The sequence below is a fragment of the Dysidea avara genome, chromosome 7 (genome assembly GCF_963678975.1).
Source record: "Dysidea avara chromosome 7, odDysAvar1.4, whole genome shotgun sequence".
Taxonomy (NCBI): domain Eukaryota; kingdom Metazoa; phylum Porifera; class Demospongiae; order Dictyoceratida; family Dysideidae; genus Dysidea; species Dysidea avara.
In genome coordinates, this window is record NC_089278.1 from 38,653,916 (window position 1) to 38,675,462 (window position 21,547).

The following is a 21,547-nucleotide window of genomic DNA, read 5'->3' on the forward strand; positions in this document are numbered from 1 at the left end:
ATGACTAGCAGTGGGTGGATGTGTGCATAAGCATTAGTACCATTGTGTTAATACCATTACACGTTAACACGTCAACATTATACATACACTGTTACTAGGAGGCTATCCACCTAGCTAGGGAGCACATTTTGTGGCCAGCGGGGGTTAATCTAGGGGGGGCACGCCCCCCCCCCCCCCCGGGTTAGCTATTGCTCCCCCCCCCCCAGGTTTATACCTAAAGCCTTGAGAAATGGAAAGGTTTAATTGATCCCAAAGTTGTATAATCCAATGGTTAATATTCAATGGCATCACAGTAAAATTTCACCAAAATTGAGTATATTTACACCTAAATTTACAAAATTTTCCTGGGGGAGCATGCCCCCAGACCCCCCTAGAATCCAAAGCAACTTACTTCGCCCCCTCTAGGTTAATATTCCGGGTTGAGCCCTGGCCAGGTAAGCAAACACCTAGGAGAGTGGATAACCCAAGGTCTGGTCAATGACCTAGTACGTGTTCCTGCAAAACAGAATGATCAAGATTGTAAGCATGATGTAATGCCTTGCAAAGGAACCCTTGGTCTCCAGTACATGGTCATCAGGGGCAGGAGTGTTTCCAATGGTCATGCAACCAACTAGTAGTGTGTCAGACCCACAGTAAGGATGCACACGCACGTATGCATTATGCTTATGTACATTATGCGTGCGCTTGCACACACACACACACACACTAACTTGCACTCCTCCAACAGAAGCACACACAGCATACTGGAGGGTCTCCTTAATTTCTGCCAGGTTATCACTAACTTCCTTAGCTGACGGACGTTCAGACTCATGATCCTTAATACAACTGTACACAATTCTAAGTAGTACATTATCCTCTGCTACTAGAGACAGGTCAGACTTGCGACGTTGTACTTCAGGTTGTTTGAGGTTCCTGACAGGTCTGGGAGCTTTACGAGTGAGGATCTCTAATATCAGCACACCTAGAGAAAACACATCACTGCTGGCAGTATATGATCGGACATCCCGAAATATCTCTGGAGGCAGGTATTCTTCGTGACCTGGAATTGATGTGATCTCCTTCTTCAATATATATTCTGGAGGAATTAGCTTGACATTCATTAAATCAGCTATTTTAGCTCTGAACGATGAGTCCAGTAATATGTTGTTTGCATGAAGATTTCTATGAAGTATTTCTGGCACTTGAGAATGTAAGAAGTCTAGACCTGTAGCAATATCATGTGCAATATTCACCTCATCTCTGAACGTGATGGTGTCCTTATGAACGTGTAACAAGTACCTCAGGTCAATGTGCATCAACTCCATAACTAATAGAGGCATCGCATTAGGGTCATCCTGATAAATGCCTATGTACTTGACGACGTTGTCCACTCCAGATGATGTCCGCTTTAGATTGAATATAGGGACGCATTTCCTGCAGAAATCCTTCAAAGAGCGAAGTGTAAACTTCTCTACAAGTAGCGATTCGTTCATTCTCTTAGCGGCATATTCTTCTTCTCCGTGTGTAACGCGTAACATGGTACCGAAAGCACCCATGCCAATCACCTTTCCGATCTTGACACGTTTGAGATGTAATATATCGTCCATACGCAGCGCAGTGATCCCATACGTTTCTGTGGGGTTCGAGGTGGAGTTCGCCATACTGCTCGCCATACTTACAGCATGCCTGGCCTACAGCATTATAAGTATGCCTACAGTAACTGTGTGTTAGCAAATAGAGATCACGTGTATACGATCACGTGTCACGGTTACTGTCAGCACAGCATGGGCAAGAAGGCGAAGCCTTCACGACGTAAACCTCAGATAAAAATTGACAAGGGAGCGAAAGATTATAATCCTTTTCGTAAGTTTGCATAGCGTATTTGTGTTTAAAGTTGTACACTTACCTTTCTTGTTCTATTTAATGCCTACTGAAGCTGCCCCTATTTCCCAAGAAAAGTTCAAACACCCAGGTAGGCCGGTACGAGTGGTGTTCAGCTATTTCACTCCTATCTTTACTATACAGCGGCTAACCCTCTAGATAACTTCGTTGGTGAGTACGACACAGATGAGCAGAAAGTGGCGGGAAAACAAGAGACCAAAGACTCCATGAATGAAAACCACGTGGCCCAATTTATGCAGGTAAGCCATTTTAGCTACATGATGTTTTGTTGAGCTGCAAGAAACGAATGCAATACCACTTGTCATTGTACACTCTTGACTGGGTACTAGTCTGTTGTCATGAATACTTTGTATAGCTCTTAATGTGTGATTAGTCTAGCATATTGGGAACTAGTCTCACGTGACCAGACCCTTTCCATGCAACCACTTATTTATTGTGAATTGTAAGCATGGCATTACAAGCTGGAATAGTTTTTAAAAATTCTCAACACGTTATTGGTGACAATTGGGTAACACCTAAGATACAAAATGCTACGGTCTTCCCTTGAATCTTTAGTCTGTTCTGATCTGCTTTTCCTGTAAATCAAGATAAACTGAGCTTGTTTGTCTATGTTCAACCGTACTTGTTGAAGATTCAGTGGGAGGTAGAAGGCAAAACCAACCCAGGTCCATAGTCATCATCCCCAGAGGCCTTCAGCTCATTCTTCAGTAATTGCACTACTTTGGCAATTAAGGGATCGCATGAGTCAATTCACACTTCCCATCCACTAGGGATTGTAGTTTGTTTTTTTAGCACGTGAACTATTCTAGACCCTTGTAGTGCAGTGCTTATAATTTCCAATTGATAAGTGGCTGCATGGAAAGGGTCTGGCCACTGAGACTAATTGGGAACAGGTACTTTTAATCTCTAATGGTCTGACTACATGAGGCTATTGTGTGGTGTGGTTGTGTTTGTTGTATTGGTTTATCAGTGCCTGAACAAAACTAGCTTTAGTATACATTTCAGCCATGGCCATTCTCCTAGGGATGGCACCCTTATCAGTTTCTCTTCCCCAAGAACCATCAATTTATCTACACAAAATGTTATTACAGTTTCTCAACCACTTTTACAACACCATTTGACACATTGATAATATGTGCCAATTGTTTACCACAAAGATCCTTTTCAACTGTAAACAGCTGAGCTTATAGGATGTGGGCAGCTATATTTCTCTTGTTTAAATGATACCCCTGTCTGTTTTCTCATGCACTACCACAAATTCAGGAACACCTGATATTTCTCTGCTAGATATGAAATGTGTATTCCAGTGGTATTGTGGGTATCGGTATTGTAAAAAAAAAGCAATCCAATCGTTATGATTACACACTTGGAAATAAAATACAATTGCAAATACTTTTTGTCAGGACAGTATTTCAATACAAATACTTTCTGAAGTATTTATATAGTACAATTTTAAATACTTTGTTGTTATTAGGTCTTCCAATGACTCAACTACTTAATTGTCTATCTGCACTGTACGCATGTTACCTTCTAGTCTATACACATAATATCATTATTTTTATTTTTATGAATGCTGTACAATAACTACTTGTTATTTAATTGTAAGGATACAGCCTGTAGCTCTATACATGTACAAGTGTATTGATTGCATCCATTAAACATCAAATCTTATTTATCTGTTAGCCTGCATCTCTTGTACTACTGAGATTCAAATGACATCACTTATGATCAAAGATTCATTATTAAAGTAACTGTTAAGTATTTAAATAGATCAGGAGAGTATTTGTAATTATAAATACAAATGCGTCTGGTTTCCAAACAACAAATACAATTAAATTACTCAAATTTTGTATTTAAATGCAATTAAATACAAATATTCATGTATTTGACCCCAAGTATGGTACATACCTTATACTGTGATGTACAAGGTGGTTATTCTACTTGTAGAATTTCACAGAGATGACGGACAACTTGTCCACAGAAGGGACCACAGTGAGTACAGATAATACAGCTAGTGAGGGTGAGACTGGGGGTGTGTGGCATGAAGTACTGGACCCTAACACTCAACATGTCTACTACTGGAACCAACAGGATAATATCACCAGCTGGGTGTTACCTCGTGATGCTACTGTGATGAAGTTGTCTGGAGCTAGTGACAATGGTGTGTGTGCATGCGTGCGTGCGTGTGTGCTAAGGTTGTGTGTATTAATGCTGACTGATAGTAGAAAATTCACTATCACACACGATGCAATAATATCACATTGATTATACTTTGTTCCAGAAAATTTTAATTATTCTATGTACAAACCAACTAAACCTGATTAGTGGATTGGTATTTAGTTATTAATTGCATTGGGTGGTTAATATTTCTACAATGTCAGGTCTTGACACATTTTCTGTGGCCTATCCACTCTACTGGGGTCATTTCACTTGGACTAATATAAAAGGCTTGTTAATAGGTTACTTGGTTAGGTGGGGAGGCTCAGACGTGCAGTGAGGATGTGTGGTATATGTCATACATGTATATTACAGATCAAGTGGACAGTTCATCAGCTATGGATGAGGCTCCATCAGAAGAAACAATAGAATATGGTCCCCAGTTACCAGATGATTATGTCCCTCCCAACAAGGAGCCGACTAGTGAACAAGACAGTGTAGGGGATGCTCCATCAAGGAAACGTCCTGTAATGGAGGATGAAGCCACAGAAAATGTTGATGACTTGTTGGATGAAGCCATGGAAGTGAAACGTCCTCGGCTTGATGAAGGTAGGTTGGTAAATGATTAACCATGCGGTGTACTTCAATTAGAAGTTAGCACCATTAGTAAATTATAAGCGGCTTTCTCCAGTAAGTTTTATATCAATGGTGAACCTTAATTGGAATCAAATCACAGGTGATCTTTAATTAGAGTAACCATAGTTCGAAGGTGAGGTCATTTGCTATGGTGCTTATTTGTTCTAGTGCCTCATATCACGTGTGCCTTGTAAATAAGCTTGCTAATGACCCCAAATGAAGTCACAGGTAAGTACTCATGAAGCTAATAGCTTAGGAAGGTGGTGACACTTAACTTGTTGTAAACTTGTTTATCTTGTTTAGGTGTGGATGATCCTGCTGCTGGTGCCCATAATAACCAGAATGTCAATGCTGTAAGTTGGTTAAGTTTGTGATCAGACGTCTACTTAGTTTAGCTTCTTATTATTTGGTGCATGCGTGTGTGTAGACGTCAGTCAACACTATTATACTGGGTGGTAGGCTGGGGAAAAGGTAAGGCACAGGTGGTTTGTGGGTGGGACAACTTGTTATCCGAGTGAATGCTGTGAGTGGGTGTGTGTTTGCCCGTTTTGTTACTGTAGGAACACATGGCCACAGAACTGTCTGATAAATTGAAGATCCTAAATGCATCCAAACTGGGTATCAGTTCACTCCAATTAGTGCTCATCCAGTATGAGGTGAGTATAATGTGTCCATGTCATATGTATCCCAGAACCATCACAAACCTTGTACATTGCTTTCCTAGCTAAGAACCAAGTGCTACATTATCCAAAAGCTGTGACACCTACTATATTGTAGAAACATTATTGAATGGACCTTATCTGTCATAGTTGACAAAATGGACTTCATCACAATAAACTCTGCAGCTTCATGACATGAACCATTAAATATTTATGTTGTAATGATCCTTATCCACCGTGCTGCTACAATGCTATAATAAACCATTTTCATCCTCACTTGTTGCTAAGTCCACAAGTTAAAAAAAAAAAAACTCCAAAAGCAGATAAGTGAGTGGCTCTTGAGTGATTGATTTTGCAAACAATGATACATTGTATCAACCTACGATGGTGGAGTGTAACATAAGCTGAACTACAGTTCATCGCTTCATATCGAAAGTGCTCTGTAATGTTGTGTAAAACCTGTTGACATGTATAACAGTAACTTATCGTAGAACAGCAGATGGGTAGCGCTCAGTTTATACCATATATCATTGTTCGCAAAATTATTCACTCATAAGCCACTCACTTAATCTGCTTTTGGAGTTCATTAATGTGGACACTTTAGGGATTCAGACACTTAGTTAAGTTCCCAAAGTATCCAGGACAATCTGATAATCAAAACACTTGGTTGGTCCTAGGGTATCCATATTACTCTAGTGGTACTGCTGTAGTTACAACTAATACGTTAACATTCCTTACAGACTCGTATACTGGACTACAACTCGGGGGCCATTAGCGAGGCTTATTTGATAGAGAAGTTACAAGAAGCCAGTCAAGTATTGGACACATACGCCATCTCAGTGGCACCAACAGGCTGGACGTGTTTCTGGAATGGGTGGGTGTGTTAGCTGTGTTGCTATGGCTACATTTGTTATTGTTAGTGTATCAGCCAGCTTGTTGCTAGGATACAGTCAGTGGAAGGTTCTATGTTTGGCCGATAATTTGGTTGTGTCACATTTTGTGATAAACTGTGTGCCCTTAGGAATGAGCTACATTACATGCAAGTTGGCTTGAAATGATGCCAAAAATTTGTTGGTGTGCATTAAAATAGGGGTAATATGATGGGCATTAATTAGAGGTTGTGTGTCAATTGTTCTCTGTACAGACAAGCCAGACAATACTGTTTCCATAACGACCAGACTGGAGAATACAGATGGGACTACCCTACACCTCAAGGTATGTCATGATGTGTGTTGAATTAAGAGGGAATCCCAGGTTGTGTTACTCTGAGGAACTTGCCTGAGACTACAAGAGAGATAAACAATCCTTTATATTTTAGTAGCGATAAGGACCTTACATATTTCCATTACCAGTTCAAGTGGGCTTGTGTTACCCCATAATAAACTAGCTTATCACTATATGGTATTGTTTATAGTGATTAGTCGTAAACCAACTGAGCCAGTGGATCAACTGGTGGGTATGGCAAACCACTCCTCCAGCATGTCTGCAGAAGATGTAACAGTTGAAATACCTTCACACGGTAAGTAGACAATGGATAGCCTGAGTGTGTCAAACGTCACATGTTTGTGCAGTATTCAAATTCTTTTTAAATATTATTACTAGGGCCACGTCACATACAACCAAGTACATGGTACGTACCAACATGACAACCTAACAACAGGGCAAGGCATATACAGTGTGTAGCTACCACACTGTTCAAGGGAATAAAATATACATAGCAATACCAATATGAAACTGACTGTTATATTAAGGAGTGACTGCTCTATTAAAGTATATCGATCTGTGCAAGTTTGCAAGCCTGACACACAGAGCTTAGCTTTTGTAAACAGTATTTGGGGTAGAGAACTAGACTGTTTCTAGCAACTAAGTGTGTGTTGACTGCTCTATTAGAGTATCTCATCTTGATTGTACAGTACTATACAATACAACAGGCTTATTTCCACCCTTCTTACAATCTTGCAAGCACCTTCTCTCCAATGCCTGACAAGCAGGCGAAACACTGGTAGTGTTAAGCCACCATGGTCACCTACAAAACGGCAAATGGCTATGAAGCACACATCGGTGGATTAATGCTTACATTTCTATGCCTACTTATGATGTAATTTTGACCACATTTCTTATTAGTACTTGGTTGTATAATTACATTACCGAAGAAGTACTTATCTGGAGCTTCAGCCCTAGCAGCTGAAGTTACAGAATACCAGTGATGTGAAATTTAAAGCTCTGACTAACCACAAGGAAATCATCAAAGATTTCTCGTTTTACCTTTACTTAAAGTATTCTTAAATTTGATATTTTACTCTATATACTTCATATGATAATATTGTTCTGCCTTGTACAGGAGACAAGGATACTACAAAAGTAACTCAGGAGGAAGCCATACCTGCTGAAGTTGAAGCCACGTCTACTAATGTACAGGACACACCCACTGGTATAGAGGTTACATCAGAGCCAGTTACAAGTGAACTGACCAATGGAAATGCCTCAAATGTTGTTGCAGAATTGTACTCTGGAGTAGAAGCCCTGCCCACCACTGATGATAGTCAATCTGATGTACCAACTGTTAGCAGCAGTGATGTCATAACTGGATCAGGTGATCTTAGTGTAGGTGACAATGTTACAACAGGTGATCACCATGATGATAGTGATGTCACAGCTGCTGCAGTAGCCCCACCTACATCCTGTAATAATGACATCATAACTGGCAACATCACAGATTCTGATGAAGAATTGATGTCCACTAAGTCAGCAGGTAAAGATGATGACTGGGTAATAGTGGAGCGGCCCTCGTTGACCTCTGATGATCAATCACTTGATAGTGTTGACAGTATTGTTGATGATGAAGTGTTGCCTGAGGGTAATACCGTTACTATAGAAACCACTGATCAAGAGCCAGAAGAGGTTGAGATGACCGATGTTGCCACGGAGGTTGTTGATGATGACAAGCACATTTCCATGGAGATTGTTGAAAATAATAAACATGTTACCATGGATACTGTTGACAACAATAAACAAGACAATACTTTACCATTGCTATCGGATACAGCAACTAATCAAGATGGAGGAGGGTCTACAGCAGACGATGAAGCTGAAGATGATGACGAGGTGGACACTAAGGATTGGTGGAGGACTAAGGGACCATCAACAACCACTAGTGTGGACACTAAGCAACAACCAAGATGGACGTCATTGAAGTTCACACGTCAGTTAAAGAGTAGATGGGGAATGACATCATCATCACCAGTAGCAACTATGACAACTGTTGCCAAGGAGCCACCCAAGACAAGCACAAGTCCGGTGTTGCCATCAAAAACTAATGAGTTGTCAACATGGTTCCCTGATGAGGATGATCGTAAGGAGCCAGTGTTTCCTTCAGCTGGGGAGATTGCAGAGGCTAAACAACTACAGGAGAAGATGGCAGCTGAAGCAGCAGCTAAGAAGACAAAGAAGTCATCACCAACAACTAGTGATCATAGTGACAAAGAACAACAATGTGATACACAACAACAAACACAATCACAACAACAAGAAACACAACATAAACAAGACACACCACAACAGGAACAAAAACAACAACAGCCTGAGATGGTGGAAGATACACAACCCACTGATCAGCCATCATCTACAACTGATAGTGGTGAGTAGTGTTGTTATCATTGACCTTGGTAGTTGTGCTATATGATTATTGTAGGTGATCAGGTAACCATGGTTACTCAGTCATCCACCAGTGAATCACAAGACCAGCAGGTGCCCCAACAGGTTCCACAACCAGTCAAACAGGTCAATGATGATGAGGACAGCTCATCAGACAGCAGCTCAGACTCCAGTAGTAGTTCTAGCAGTAGTAGCAGCTTCACCATGTCTTCCGGTGAATCATCATCTAGTGAAGATGATGATGATGACAATGGGAAGAAGAAAGTAAACAAACAAACAATGGTGACTGTGAAGGACACTGCATTACAACAAACAACAACAAAGACATCATCTGACAAGGATACAAAATCTCAACATAACAAGGAACCAAACAATGAAAGTGTTCAGAGCCTTCATGCTGAGTTATCTCCTTCTGTTGGTGTGTCTAAGGAGATAGAGGAAAAGGAACCAATCAGTGCTGCTCTTTTGGAGCCCCATCCACCTCAAGATAGTTCTCCAGCTATTGAGGAATCCCCTATTGTTAATGAAGTAGTTACAGCAGCAGACATCTCCACTGAAGCCATGGAAATTGAAGCATCACCTGATCTCACTGATGAAAGTAAAATGGTGGAGGAGGTTGTCATGACAACAGAAGCACAAGGTAACCGTGACTACTAATTATACATTGTGACTACAGTAGACCCTCAACCCTCGTTTATTCAAAATTGGAAAAGGCCATTTTGAGTACAGGTGTATATTCTATTAGTATTTCACAAAGTATGGACTTTAGCTTTATCTGAATAATTCACTTATCTCAGCACTTTTACTATTGTCTGGGACGGATATTTGAGGATGATTATACAGTACAGTAGTACTGTTCTTCATTTGTAACACTGAAATGGACTGAATATAGCTGAAAAACGAAGTGTAATGGCCATGTCTGAGTCAGCAATTGATAGTTGGGCATGCACAAATCAAATCGTCAATATTTTTCATGCTAACTAGATTGATAAGCTTCTCCTTCTTTTGTAGCGTTGTGTAGTGGGCTGAACATATATAGCTGTAAGGGAAGTGTAATGGCCACTTCACTTTTGAGTCAGTAATTGATAGCTGGGACATGCATTCAGACTAAAACATCGATGTGCTCTTCTTTCTTTTTATGCAGTATGCACAGGTTCACCAGTCATAATAACAAACAAGTATTAGGGATCATAGGGGGGAAAAGTAGGGAAACAAGGGAGATTGCCTACACCTGCAGATATACTAGCGAACATTAGGGATTAAATGTCCGCTAGTGTATCTGTAGGCAACCTCCCTTGTTTCCCTACTTTTTGGTCTAATCCCTAATTGAACTTAAAATTCCTAAAAAATTTAAAATACTTGTGTTTATAGTGCTATTTTGGTTCCCCGTTAGTATCACATTGGTCATTGTGCTATGGTTGTTAACCTTCACCAGTTTTTGCCAAAATTCTGGCACAGCTAATCAAAATAGTAATCACTTGAGGTAGAACTTATGAACTGTGAAATGATGTATCGTCTACCAACAAAATACTGTCAAAGGTTCCCTGACAGTTTTATAAAATAGAATTGACTGACTAGTTAGGCTTGTATCTCTGACTCTGCATACCTTGAGAGAAAGTCTGACAAAGTTCCTTTTATATTTCTGTCTTTGCTGGTCCTGTGTATTGCATTGATCCATGTGTCATATAGAATTTCTCTTTATTTAGTTATTGTTTCTGTGTAATTATGTAGCTGTTGAAATATCTGCTGTTGAAACCCAACCAATGATTGCAGAGACTGTACAGCCACACCCACAAATAGAAACACCTCAAAAACAACAAGAGGAGCCAAGAAAGCCATCTACACCTCCTGCCAGCAAAACAAGCCAATCAATGAAGCCGGTGGTTGCTAGAGAGGAATCTCCGCCCCCTCCACCTCCTCCAAGCACTAGTGTCGTTGCCACAGCAACCAGTAACCCTCATTACTCAGGGTCAAGTACCACTTACAGTCAAGCCTCACCTGGCAGTGAGGGTTACTCTGCTTATCTGCAGGTGAGATCTTGGGTTTGTGTATATGGTGTGTGACCATAAATGTCTTCAAAGGGAGCCTAAACCTAATGTCTTCACTACTTTTTAACTATTCCCTTGTTCACTACTTTTTCTTTGACCCTTAATCCAACTTAAATTATTTCTACATGTATTGTAATGTATTGTAAAAAAAAAAAAGTTTAATAACCAGAGTTATACTTAGAATGGTGTGAGCAAGGTGTAATTTTTTTTGTTAGTGTTCATGTAACCTTCTCCAAGTAGCCCAGTGAACAGACTTTTAATCAATATGTAGTTTTTAGGCTATAAAGATTAAGTTATCCTACCTAACGTTACTGTATGTGCCATTGCTCAAACGCTCATTCCCCAAAAGTTTCTTGCAGGTGTAAGAGTTAAGAAGGTTGTTCTACCAAGTCATAAAAAGCTTTTTCGTGTACATATTTGGGCCAGAAGAGAGTTTGGTCTGTTTCATACATGTTTACCTTCTGAAACAGGACAAACTCTTTATTGTAGCTAAAAATGGTCCACCGTATATCTTGTTCAAGAGGTGACTGTTACCATTATTCTCCATAGGCATATGCTTATTATGCTGCACAAGCTCAAGCACAAGCTGCACAATACTACGCTAACTACCCTCAGGCTGCAGCTTATGCTAGGATGTACCAGGCTTATGGTAGCCCGTATGGGAACACCACTGCTAGTAGTAGTAGCTATGGCAACCAATACGACAGTACATCCTACTACAACTACGCAGCGAGGGCGTACGCTGCACAAGCACAGAACTATCCTACTGCATCATCAAGTGGTGTACATCAATTGGAGGATGATAGCTCGGTGAGTGTACTAGATCATGTGATCCACTGAGTGTTATGTTATGCCACAGGCTAAATCTGACAAGTCAAAGAGAAAGTGACCATACACTGTTAGTTACACCTTTAGCACCTTATAAGGAAATAATGTACTGTTTGTTACTAATTTTATTTTTAGTCACTTAATATACCACCTAACATTTTGTACTATACCAATAACTAGTGTATGTGGTGACTGGGGTAACTGGTATAACTGGTATGAGGTTGTGTTAGTAATCATGACTGATCAATAGTAACACAATCCAACCAGTCCTACTAACACTACACCACATACCAGTTACTCAACTTGCAATAACTGGTTAACATCACACTATTGTGATGATACTATTGTCTGAAGTACAGTAACTGTTTAGTGCGGGAAATTTAACACATTGTAACGGAATAATTATTCTGGTATTTGATCTTCATTAACACTGAGCAATAGCTGAGATACTTGTAAGAAGCAAATAGACTGACCCCCATTCACAGTACCATCTATAAGCCACTAGGGGCCAACAAGAAGTACTAGACAGTATTCAATATAAAGGTATGTACACACTGAACGGTGTTTTCTGGATAATAGAAATAACAAAACTTGCAAAATACATTGTAAATAAAAATATTTTCCACATTAAATAAACAATTATTTTTATTAGTGTAAGATATTTTGCAGATGTTGCATATACTCGGTTAGATTTCAATATTCATCAGTTGTATAATAACATGATGAGCAACTTTGTTATATTATTGATATAATGCCATCACTACAACAAGGAATAGTGTGTTGAGTACAGAAAACCAGTTAATTTTGCTGTAAACACAATTACTCTGTGAACTTTTGTGTTATCCTTAGAGCCATAATAAGGTAGTCACTAAGGTGGGGTGGTCACTAAGGTACGTTGATAATGTTAGAACAGATTAGTGACACAATAGAAACTTCTGTACTAAGGACAACAGGTCTGCCCCTTATTGACCACCTTAAACACAACCTAGTAGCTTGACATGATCATAAACTTGATCCCTTGACATGATCATAAACTAGATCCCTTTGGGTGTCCTCAATTGTCTTGAGTATAATTAAATCCCAAAAATGTGACTGGATTTGTGTGAAAAGGGATCTTCCACACACATCCAATTCTATGAACTTGGAAGACCATGACTTTGTGTTCAAGTGACATTTCTCCATCAATTAAGCTATGTTGGTACTCACTACTGACTAAATTTCAAGGCATTAGCTTTTTCCAACTGAAGATATGGTTGGATGTGTGGAAGACTCCTTTTTTGCAAATCTGGTCACAAACTAGTCTAAACTGGTTTCAGACTTTCAGGAACTAAATTTCACTGACTGCTTTATTAGAGTATTTCACTGGTAGTATAACAATGTAAGATGTCCATTGACTAATCTATTGAGGTAGACAGGAGAAAAAAATCCATGAGGCAACCATCCAATTTATGCTCACAAATGCTTACAGGAGTCTGCCAGATGGTCAGGATGTTTTCTCCAAGTCAATGCTACATGTTATTATATGATATGCTAATAGAAATAAATGTGTCATTATCCTTGTGGTACTATGGTTGCTGACAACATTTAGTATCGAGAAAACAAGATTTCTAAATATACTCTTACATGTTTAATATTTATATACAAATTACTGGCTTAACTGAGCACTTACAATAAATAAATTAATTACAAGTATACCGAGAGGTTCAGTCTAGTTTCTCTCTCAGTCTCCTCCTAAACAATACTGGGAGGATGGACAGGACGGACAGCACTGCTAACATTCCGATCGAGAACCAAGAGATGTGACTTGTTGCTGTTGTCAACTCATAAAGTGTTGTCCCAGCTCTGATAAAGAGGAATGAGGGTGGGGCTACTCCTGCAGGAAAAACAAGATAGGTGACTATTAGAGCTGAGCAATATCATTTTAGCAATATATCACGGAAGTATTGATATCGTGGTATTTTGTTAATAACTATTGTGATATTATGTTGTGCATTAGTGCCATTAAAAAACCATTTGTACAGAATCCTTGTACCATCTACCTGTTTAACTGAATTAATGCTGCATGGAGGTGTGAACATCATTACATTAACCTCAAAGCATGTGTTACAATAACTGTTAACAAGGGTGATAGTGGCAGTCATGTAGCACCTGAAGGCATACTGAACAATACAATATGTATGTGATTGAGTATTGTGAAGTATCGTCAAGAGTTAATAACAGTAGAGAGGGCTCCCTACTATTATTAACTCTTGGTATCATGAATAGTTGGATTAGTACAATCGTGATACTAAAATGGCAGCATTGGTCAGCCCTAGTGACTATATAATATGTGGGACCAACCAATAATGTTGTCCTGATTATCAAGGTCCAAGTCAGCTTATGTACTAAGGGATACTTTGGGACCTTAACTAAGAGTCTGGATTATGTAGGTGTCCTCAAGTGTGCACATTAACAGGTTCCAGTGTAACATGGACACCTTTGGACCAACTAATAGTGTCCTGATTATCAAGGTGTTCAAGTATGGCTGTTTAGTAATAGACAGTCATCACTTGTTGTATTTGCAAGCTCCAAAAGCCACCAGCTCTGGAGCTAACTGTCTTTTACTTTGTCTGTATTTGTTTGAAAATAACACAACTGTGAATTACAGTATATTACACTTATTGAATGTACTAATAGGATAACTATTAGGTGACGGTACATGTCAAAGATCACCTTTTATCAGTCATATACATACTTGAATGTTTATAGAATTTCTACTGAAATTTTCCACCATTGTGTGCAAAAAGTGTGCAAGTGTGCAAAAAAAATGCAGAGAAAATGTTAGTGTTAGTATGTAGACTGTCCCTATAATTATGAGAAGCAACTTCACTATTACTTCATAATAGACCACATATTATTACTGCTAATACATGGTGTGGAATGTTGCTATGTTGCTTGGACTACCAAGACACTACATTCATAAAAGACATGTTTACCTATCACTGTGGCGATGAAGAAGGGTGTTATGGGAACACCAATCACAGGAGAGACAATGTTGATAAACCAGTTTGGTAGGAATGGAGTCATCCTCAGGAAGATGATGTAATTGATGAGATCATCCTTGTGTCTGGATACCTTATTAGGAAAGTGCATGAAATTAATAGCATATAAACAACCAGCCATAAAAGGACATTAATAGAGCGTAATTACATTAGACACGCTTAGAAAAATGTGTGGCAAGAATCCATTGCCACAATGCATAAAAATGCACATTTGAATCTACTGCCACAGCACAAGTATGGACAACTTAACCACTAGTGTTACATTCACCTGTCATGAGTTATTAATACTAGGACGAGAGTACAGCTGTTTGGTTTCTGACTTTAGTTACGAAGCCAGATGCCTATTAAGGTTCACTATTGTGTTAAAACAGTTCTTCTGACACAGTAAGAAACTAGTTTAGCGTTGTCATACCAACTAATAAGTGGACCTGTTTTGAAATGCGTGAGCGAATATGTGCTATTTTCATCATGCAGCCAGAAAGCAAACAGGCTATGTTCCAACCACTACAGTATGTTAGTACCTGATAACAGACAATTATCAACACCGACATTCTGTGAATGCTATCCCACTAGGGACCTGTGAGAAGGCTTAAAGCCTGTGACATAGTTTGGCTGTTAGTCACTCTACAATAGCAGCACCGACTGACTGTAACAAATGCCACACACTTCAGTTGAATGCTGCATCTGTGACATCACATACAACCGCTCTATAGCAGAAAGTACTTTACTAAAGAACACTATTATATTGGCCATTGAATGTTTTATTAGAATATATCCATCAGTCAGTAATAATGTTATAGGTTAGTGAGCACTGTCTACAGCTGTACTAGATTTGAAATAACTAGGGCTGTGTTAACTGAGATAATCCCTGGTGATATTACCTCACTATATACCAGTAGTGGCAGTGTGTTTCATGTGTGATAATTTACAGCACTGTCACCTGAGTTATAATTTTATCACAAGTAGTCTTGTAAGAGATGGGGCAATATTCCATCACACAACCCTACTAATATCAGCATAGCTTACTGAGAGCTACATTAGATAGTAACACTACAACTAGGATAACTATTTGGCTCTACTAAAAGTGGGGTAAACCATAATTATAACTGCTCTCAAACTATCACTTTGGGATAGTTACCTATACACAACTAACTTGTTCTCTCCATTTCTCCGCTCTTTCTGGTATATACTTTCTGACAAGACCTCGACCAATTAGAGATGACAGCAAGTAGCAAAATGTTGCACCAATACCAGAACACTGTGTTTGAAAAGTGATCCACACAAATCAATAGATGATCACACTTACAGTACACACTAGAGATAGAGCTAACACTGTAGGGAATAAGAATCCTGATAGTATACTGAGAAATATGCTACCTGGTATGGCAAATGTCTGTAAACTATACCAATTGTCAAGGAAACAGCATTGCTGTAAATAAGAGTTTCAAAACTCCACAAATACTTTGGTAATTACAAATCACAAAGGATACAATATATAAGTGAGGAAGTAGGATGACAGAACAGTGTAATAATGACTGTCCTTGTATTTAGAAAGAAGACGACCAAGATCCTTAGCATCATTTATTTCCCTAGGTAACCTAAGTTGTCGTGTGTCTTCCCTATATAATGATAAAGTGCTCTTACGTATGTTATCGTCACAAACACAACAAGCACATAACACACACACACACGTACACTACACACACACGCGCGTACACTACACACACACGCGCGTACACTACACACACACGCGCGTACACTACACACACACGCGCGTACACTACACACACACACGCGCGTACACTACACACACACGCGCGTACACTACACACACACGCGCGTACACTACACACACGCGCGCGTACACTACACGCGCGCGTACACTACACACACGCGCGCGTACACTACACACACGCGCGCGTACACTACACACACGCGCGCGTACACTACACACACGCGCGCGTACACTACACACACACACGCGCGTACACTACACACACACGCGCGTACACTACACACACACGCGCGTACACTACACACACACGCGCGTACACTACACACACACGCGCGTACACTACACACACACGCGCGTACACTACACACACACACTCACGTACACTACACACACACACACCCACGTACACCACACACACGCGCGCGTACACTACACACACACACGCATACACTACACACACACACACACGTACACTACACACACACGTACACTACACACACACGTACACTACACACACACGTACACTACACACACACGTACACTACACACACACGTACACTACACACACGTACACTACACACACACGTACACTACACACACACGTACACTACACACACACGTACACTACACACACACGTACACTATACACACACCTACACTACACACACACGTACACTACACACACGTAAACTACACACGCGTACACTACACACACACACGTACACTACACACACATACTCATCCAATTCAGGGAACTGAGCAAACACCCACACCATTCCCAATAGTGACATTATGAACACTACTAATACTAGCAGTGTTGCTGAACGACTGGATAGTGTGTCATCGTTACCCCGGAGGGGTGGGGAATTGTCTAGATGTTAAACCACAAACAAATCCATAATTATGACTGTACAAAATACCATCAAATACTTACTGGGCACGATCTCATGGTCTAATGTCGGGGTCTTCTCCATTTATATTTTTTTCAGGGCGCTTATTCATTAGAACGTCTCTCTGCCGAACTACCGGTATTAACAATGTGTATGTGTTCTTTCTTGTTTTTTTGTACTCTGTATTTGTCCCCTCCGTTTTTGGTTTTGTATCTTCTAGGGAAACACCCTCGTACAGGCTCTGCCTTTTGGTGTCACCCTGTCTTTTTTTGACAAATCAGATAAGGCCACACCAAGTCAAACCTTAGTTTCTGGTCACCCGCCCGCATGGTAAACCTGGAACCCTAGTTTATGAGGACTATGATTAATATTACAGGTGCTTAAGTGCATGTGACCCAGCAAGACACTTATTTTTTTACTGCAAAAGATCGAGATACTCTAATAGAGCAGTCAAGGATTCCAATAGAGCAGTCACACTACTCTTAACTCTAATATTAGGTATATATGCCACACTAATAAAATGTTTCTAACTATAGCTAGTTTTGTCCTTGATTATATAGCTGTTCAGATTATAACTGTTACTAATGCTTCTGTAACCAAAGTAATTTCAGTAGCATTAACCACTAGCCCATCATGTGCAGATGGGCCGTAGCTTTAACTTTATAATTCAAATGTAGTCCTCTAATGATTAGTCTAGTAACTTCAAATTCCTTATCACTGAACACTACAGGGGTATGGAAAGCCAGCAACATTTGGTGAGCTTAAACTTAAATTTTTCCATAACTAAAATTAGATTGGCAAGTAGGAACCCTTATAGTTTAAACATTCCCAGATGATCACTAAAAAACACTAGCCTGGAGCACTCAATGACTCAAAACTTTGACAGTTACTTTTCTCAAGGTTACTGAATAGAAGGCTGGAAACGCATAGCTAGTGGGCTAAGACTTCACATTTGAATGAAGAATTTCTGATGTGAAAATAGAAGTTAAATTTCATTTTGGATCATGATCATTTGAACAACTTAGCTATAAGTCATAGTAATGCTTTCCTGACATAGCTAATGAGACATTTATATCACTTGGAAAGCATAAGTAGCTACATGAACAAAACATCTCCTATAGTATATTCTAAATAAATAAATAAATATACTTAAATGCTATACATCAGTGTATAGCTAGCCATGATCCATCAACGATTTTCCTAGTGCATTTTTGCCGAAGCACAACTACTTATGTTGTTGGTTAAGTTTGACTAAAAACAAAATCAACATGAATTTGCTAAATTGAGCAAATAATAATACCATACAGTATATTGTCACAGTAGAGTCTATAGTCCTGATCATCCGCCCGCCCGCCCGCATCCATTTGTAGGCTTGGGAGTGATCAGAAACTAAGGTATGACTTGGAGTGGCCTAAATAATAATAATAATAATAACAAACTTGTTGTAGTTACCCTACCGATAATTCACATACATTATGTAAACATTTTCCAGGACAGCACGTTCTATAACGCTTTAACAGTCCGTTTTTCAAGTACAAGCGCCACCAAGTTAATTAATTAATGTACATTTTAGAGGCGTTATTGAAGGCGAAAAGAGAACCTCCTCCGAGGCATTCTCCTCTCTGATGGATCATAGTGATAGTTCATCAGAAGAGTCTGATAACGACCCAAGCAATATTGACACAACTGATAAACCGGTTAAACAATGTATCGAAGATATCTATGGCAAACTTGACGGATTGAAGTTTAAGGGAAAGCATAGAGGTCGACGGGAGATGACTCAGCACCACATGCCTGAGCCAGTTACTCGACCAGTGTACGAGGTTGATGACAGTGCTGTAAGCAGTGTGCTAAGAATGATATGTCAAAGAATAAAGCAACTGGAACATGAGTTGAAATTAGACAAAGAAATATGGAAAGGTATTACAGAGTGGAATGGAGTGCACACAATATGGGGAACAAACACTTCAACAGATGATCAAGCACCAGTGTTTTATCAGGTTAATGGCATTGAGGTGATCATAATGACAAGTGACCCTACTACACAATATCATGCTATTGTTAACATCAGCGTAGAAGTGACATCAGATTTGTGATTGTACTATTATGCCATTACGGGTAGTTACACTATTGTAATACGGTGTGTATACATGTTGTATTTATTTTATATCAGACAATTCAATGAGGTCACTTTCTGTGAATACTTAGGTAAATGTAAATATATTTATGTGTATGTGTGATTTCTTTGGGGTGTTGATGGCCCCCTGGGCGCATCGGCAATTGCGTCTGCTCAGTAATAATAAATAAAAATAAAGTGTATACACAGTTCTTGTGCGACAAGAACAAGCGAAATCACATGCACAAGATTTTAACCAAATCAATTCATTTTTGAACTTGACTTTGCTTTAAATTTGTTGACCTGTGTACTGTCATGTGCCCTTTCAATTTTATACACTTGAAAGATTCATGTGACAAAGGTGGTTAGGGTTAGGGTGTAATAGAAATTGTGTCTGACCCTATTGCCTTCAGGATGACGTCAACCCCTTGTAGTGATCACTAGCCACTGTAAAGAACAATATAGTTTAAGACTGGTCAACAGCCACAACCCACCATCATGAAACACTTGCACAGCCCAAAGGGGATCAAACAAACTTTGACCTTACGGGATGTTGTATCTGCATGTGCACATTCAGTATTCACTACATACTGCTCAGATGTGTTAAAACATGTACTTTGCAATTTATTAATAACACCACCTCATTACAGTGACTGTGTCAAGTAGGTCCCAAACAAGGTATGAGTATTAAACTTTAACATGAAAATCATTAACTTGTACAAGTGACAGGACAGTATTTCATATTAAAATATTAAAGCATTAGAATCATTGGTCACATAGAATTTAAACACAAAATAAGTGACAAAAGGTATACTGAAGTTGATTGTATACATCACTCATCACTGTTTACGTCCTGTAACATGATGTAATGATGACATCATCACATAATAACACATACCCTCAGCTAGTTCCCTCTCAATCTCACTACAGATATTGGTTAGTTTCTTGATCAACTTTAGTGAGGACAGCAGAGTGGTCCAAGTCTTGGGGCCAATTCCTTTATCTGTTGTCAGCCATTCACTGAGCATCTCCAGACAACAATTCTCTGGATCATTACTACCACCTCTCTGTTGAATAATTCTGATTGTGGGCTGATCAAACTCCAAATTGATAGCTACAATCCTCCAGTCTGCAGCAATCCTTGGCATGACAATGTTGGCTAACTGTTTCATCATAGGGACTGTAATGATGTAATTAGGTGGTGTATAGTTGATGGAAATATACTGACCTTGTGACATTACAACACCAGTAGTTCCTGTGGATACTTGTGACATCACAGCATCAGTAGTTTCTGTGGATACTTGTGACATCACAGCACCAGTAGTTCCTGTGGATACTTGTGACATCACAGCACCAGTAGTTCCTATGGATACTTGTGACTGACTGGAAAGTCCTATATCAAATATGTTATATGTAAAATGTAAAACTTGCTCTTCATCCTAATAAACATTATAAATACAACACTCACCAACTGCACTGCCACTTGTGACAGATAATAACGACAAGTAAGTCTTCTTGGGAACAACCTTCCCAATACTCTTGGAACAGTAGAGATCATGTGATTCACTGATATCTGACAGTCGAAGATGTGGCAAATGTTCTTTGTCATGTTCTAAAGGACACTCCAGATATCCTATGGGACATTTTGCTGATGGAATGAACGTTTTGTGAACTTCAGAGATTGCCTCTTCCAGAAATGCCAGTAGCTCTTGACGCTGCCTCAACATCACCTGTTGATCTTGTGCATGAATGCTGATGAAACATTTAATACACTGAGTGGCTGAACAATGTTGTAGTGTAAAGCTCTGCTCATTTGTGGTGAAAGCAAAATAGCCAGAGCCTCGATATAAGCTACAGGACAACACAAGATTTGCTATATATACTTCACAATATTTTATTACA

General features: G+C 39.5%; 4 protein-coding genes across 7 annotated transcripts in view; 1 reads left to right on the forward strand and 3 right to left on the reverse strand.

The window, feature by feature from the left end:
• The window catches only part of LOC136261015 (uncharacterized), a 4,927-nt gene extending 3,190 nt beyond the window's left edge, over positions 1-1,737 (reverse strand). Inside the window, exon 1 of the mRNA XM_066054980.1 lies at positions 711-1,737. Coding sequence (XP_065911052.1) covers positions 711-1,652 — 942 coding nt within the window. The 5' untranslated portion in view covers positions 1,653-1,737. The remainder of the gene's footprint in view (positions 1-710) is intronic.
• LOC136261013 (protein starmaker-like) lies at positions 1,692-12,018 on the forward strand. Of its 3 annotated transcripts, XM_066054975.1 has the most exons (15): positions 1,692-1,842; positions 1,916-1,951; positions 2,005-2,120; positions 3,829-4,042; positions 4,414-4,647; positions 4,978-5,027; positions 5,235-5,330; positions 6,074-6,207; positions 6,478-6,548; positions 6,748-6,852; positions 7,675-8,970; positions 9,025-9,627; positions 10,719-11,017; positions 11,585-11,845; positions 11,895-12,018. In XM_066054975.1, exons 1-15 carry the CDS (start codon positions 1,764-1,766, stop codon positions 11,922-11,924), a joined length of 3,624 nt encoding a protein of 1,207 aa, XP_065911047.1. In that variant the 5' UTR covers positions 1,692-1,763; the 3' UTR covers positions 11,925-12,018. The 3 variants fall into 3 exon arrangements, with proteins under 3 accessions (XP_065911047.1, XP_065911049.1, XP_065911048.1); XM_066054977.1 differs by lacking the exons at positions 1,692-1,842; positions 1,916-1,951; positions 2,005-2,120; positions 3,829-4,042 and adding an exon at positions 4,775-4,902 and having other exon boundaries at positions 4,612-4,728; XM_066054976.1 differs by lacking the exons at positions 1,692-1,842; positions 1,916-1,951; positions 2,005-2,120; positions 3,829-4,042; positions 4,414-4,647 and adding an exon at positions 4,673-4,902.
• Positions 12,019-13,446: 1,428 nt separating this feature from the next.
• On the reverse strand, positions 13,447-19,121 carry LOC136261025 (transmembrane protein 41B-like). Of its 2 annotated transcripts, none has more exons than XM_066054989.1 (8): positions 19,002-19,121; positions 17,574-17,653; positions 17,378-17,510; positions 16,395-16,523; positions 16,211-16,304; positions 16,058-16,162; positions 14,839-14,977; positions 13,447-13,736 (listed from the first exon to the last, which is right to left on the reverse strand). In XM_066054989.1, exons 2-8 carry the CDS (start codon positions 17,611-17,613, stop codon positions 13,567-13,569), a joined length of 810 nt encoding a protein of 269 aa, XP_065911061.1. In that variant the 5' UTR covers positions 17,614-17,653; positions 19,002-19,121; the 3' UTR covers positions 13,447-13,566. The 2 variants fall into 2 exon arrangements, with proteins under 2 accessions (XP_065911061.1, XP_065911062.1); XM_066054990.1 differs by having other exon boundaries at positions 17,574-17,671; positions 18,961-19,098.
• Positions 19,122-20,353: 1,232 nt separating this feature from the next.
• The window catches only part of LOC136259563 (uncharacterized), a 32,417-nt gene continuing 31,223 nt past the window's right edge, over positions 20,354-21,547 (reverse strand). Inside the window, exons 8-11 of the mRNA XM_066053033.1 lie at positions 21,114-21,496; positions 20,874-21,038; positions 20,544-20,825; positions 20,354-20,498 (exon numbers count right to left, since the gene is read on the reverse strand). Coding sequence (XP_065909105.1) covers positions 20,485-20,498; positions 20,544-20,825; positions 20,874-21,038; positions 21,114-21,496 — 844 coding nt within the window. The 3' untranslated portion in view covers positions 20,354-20,484. The remainder of the gene's footprint in view (positions 20,499-20,543; positions 20,826-20,873; positions 21,039-21,113; positions 21,497-21,547) is intronic.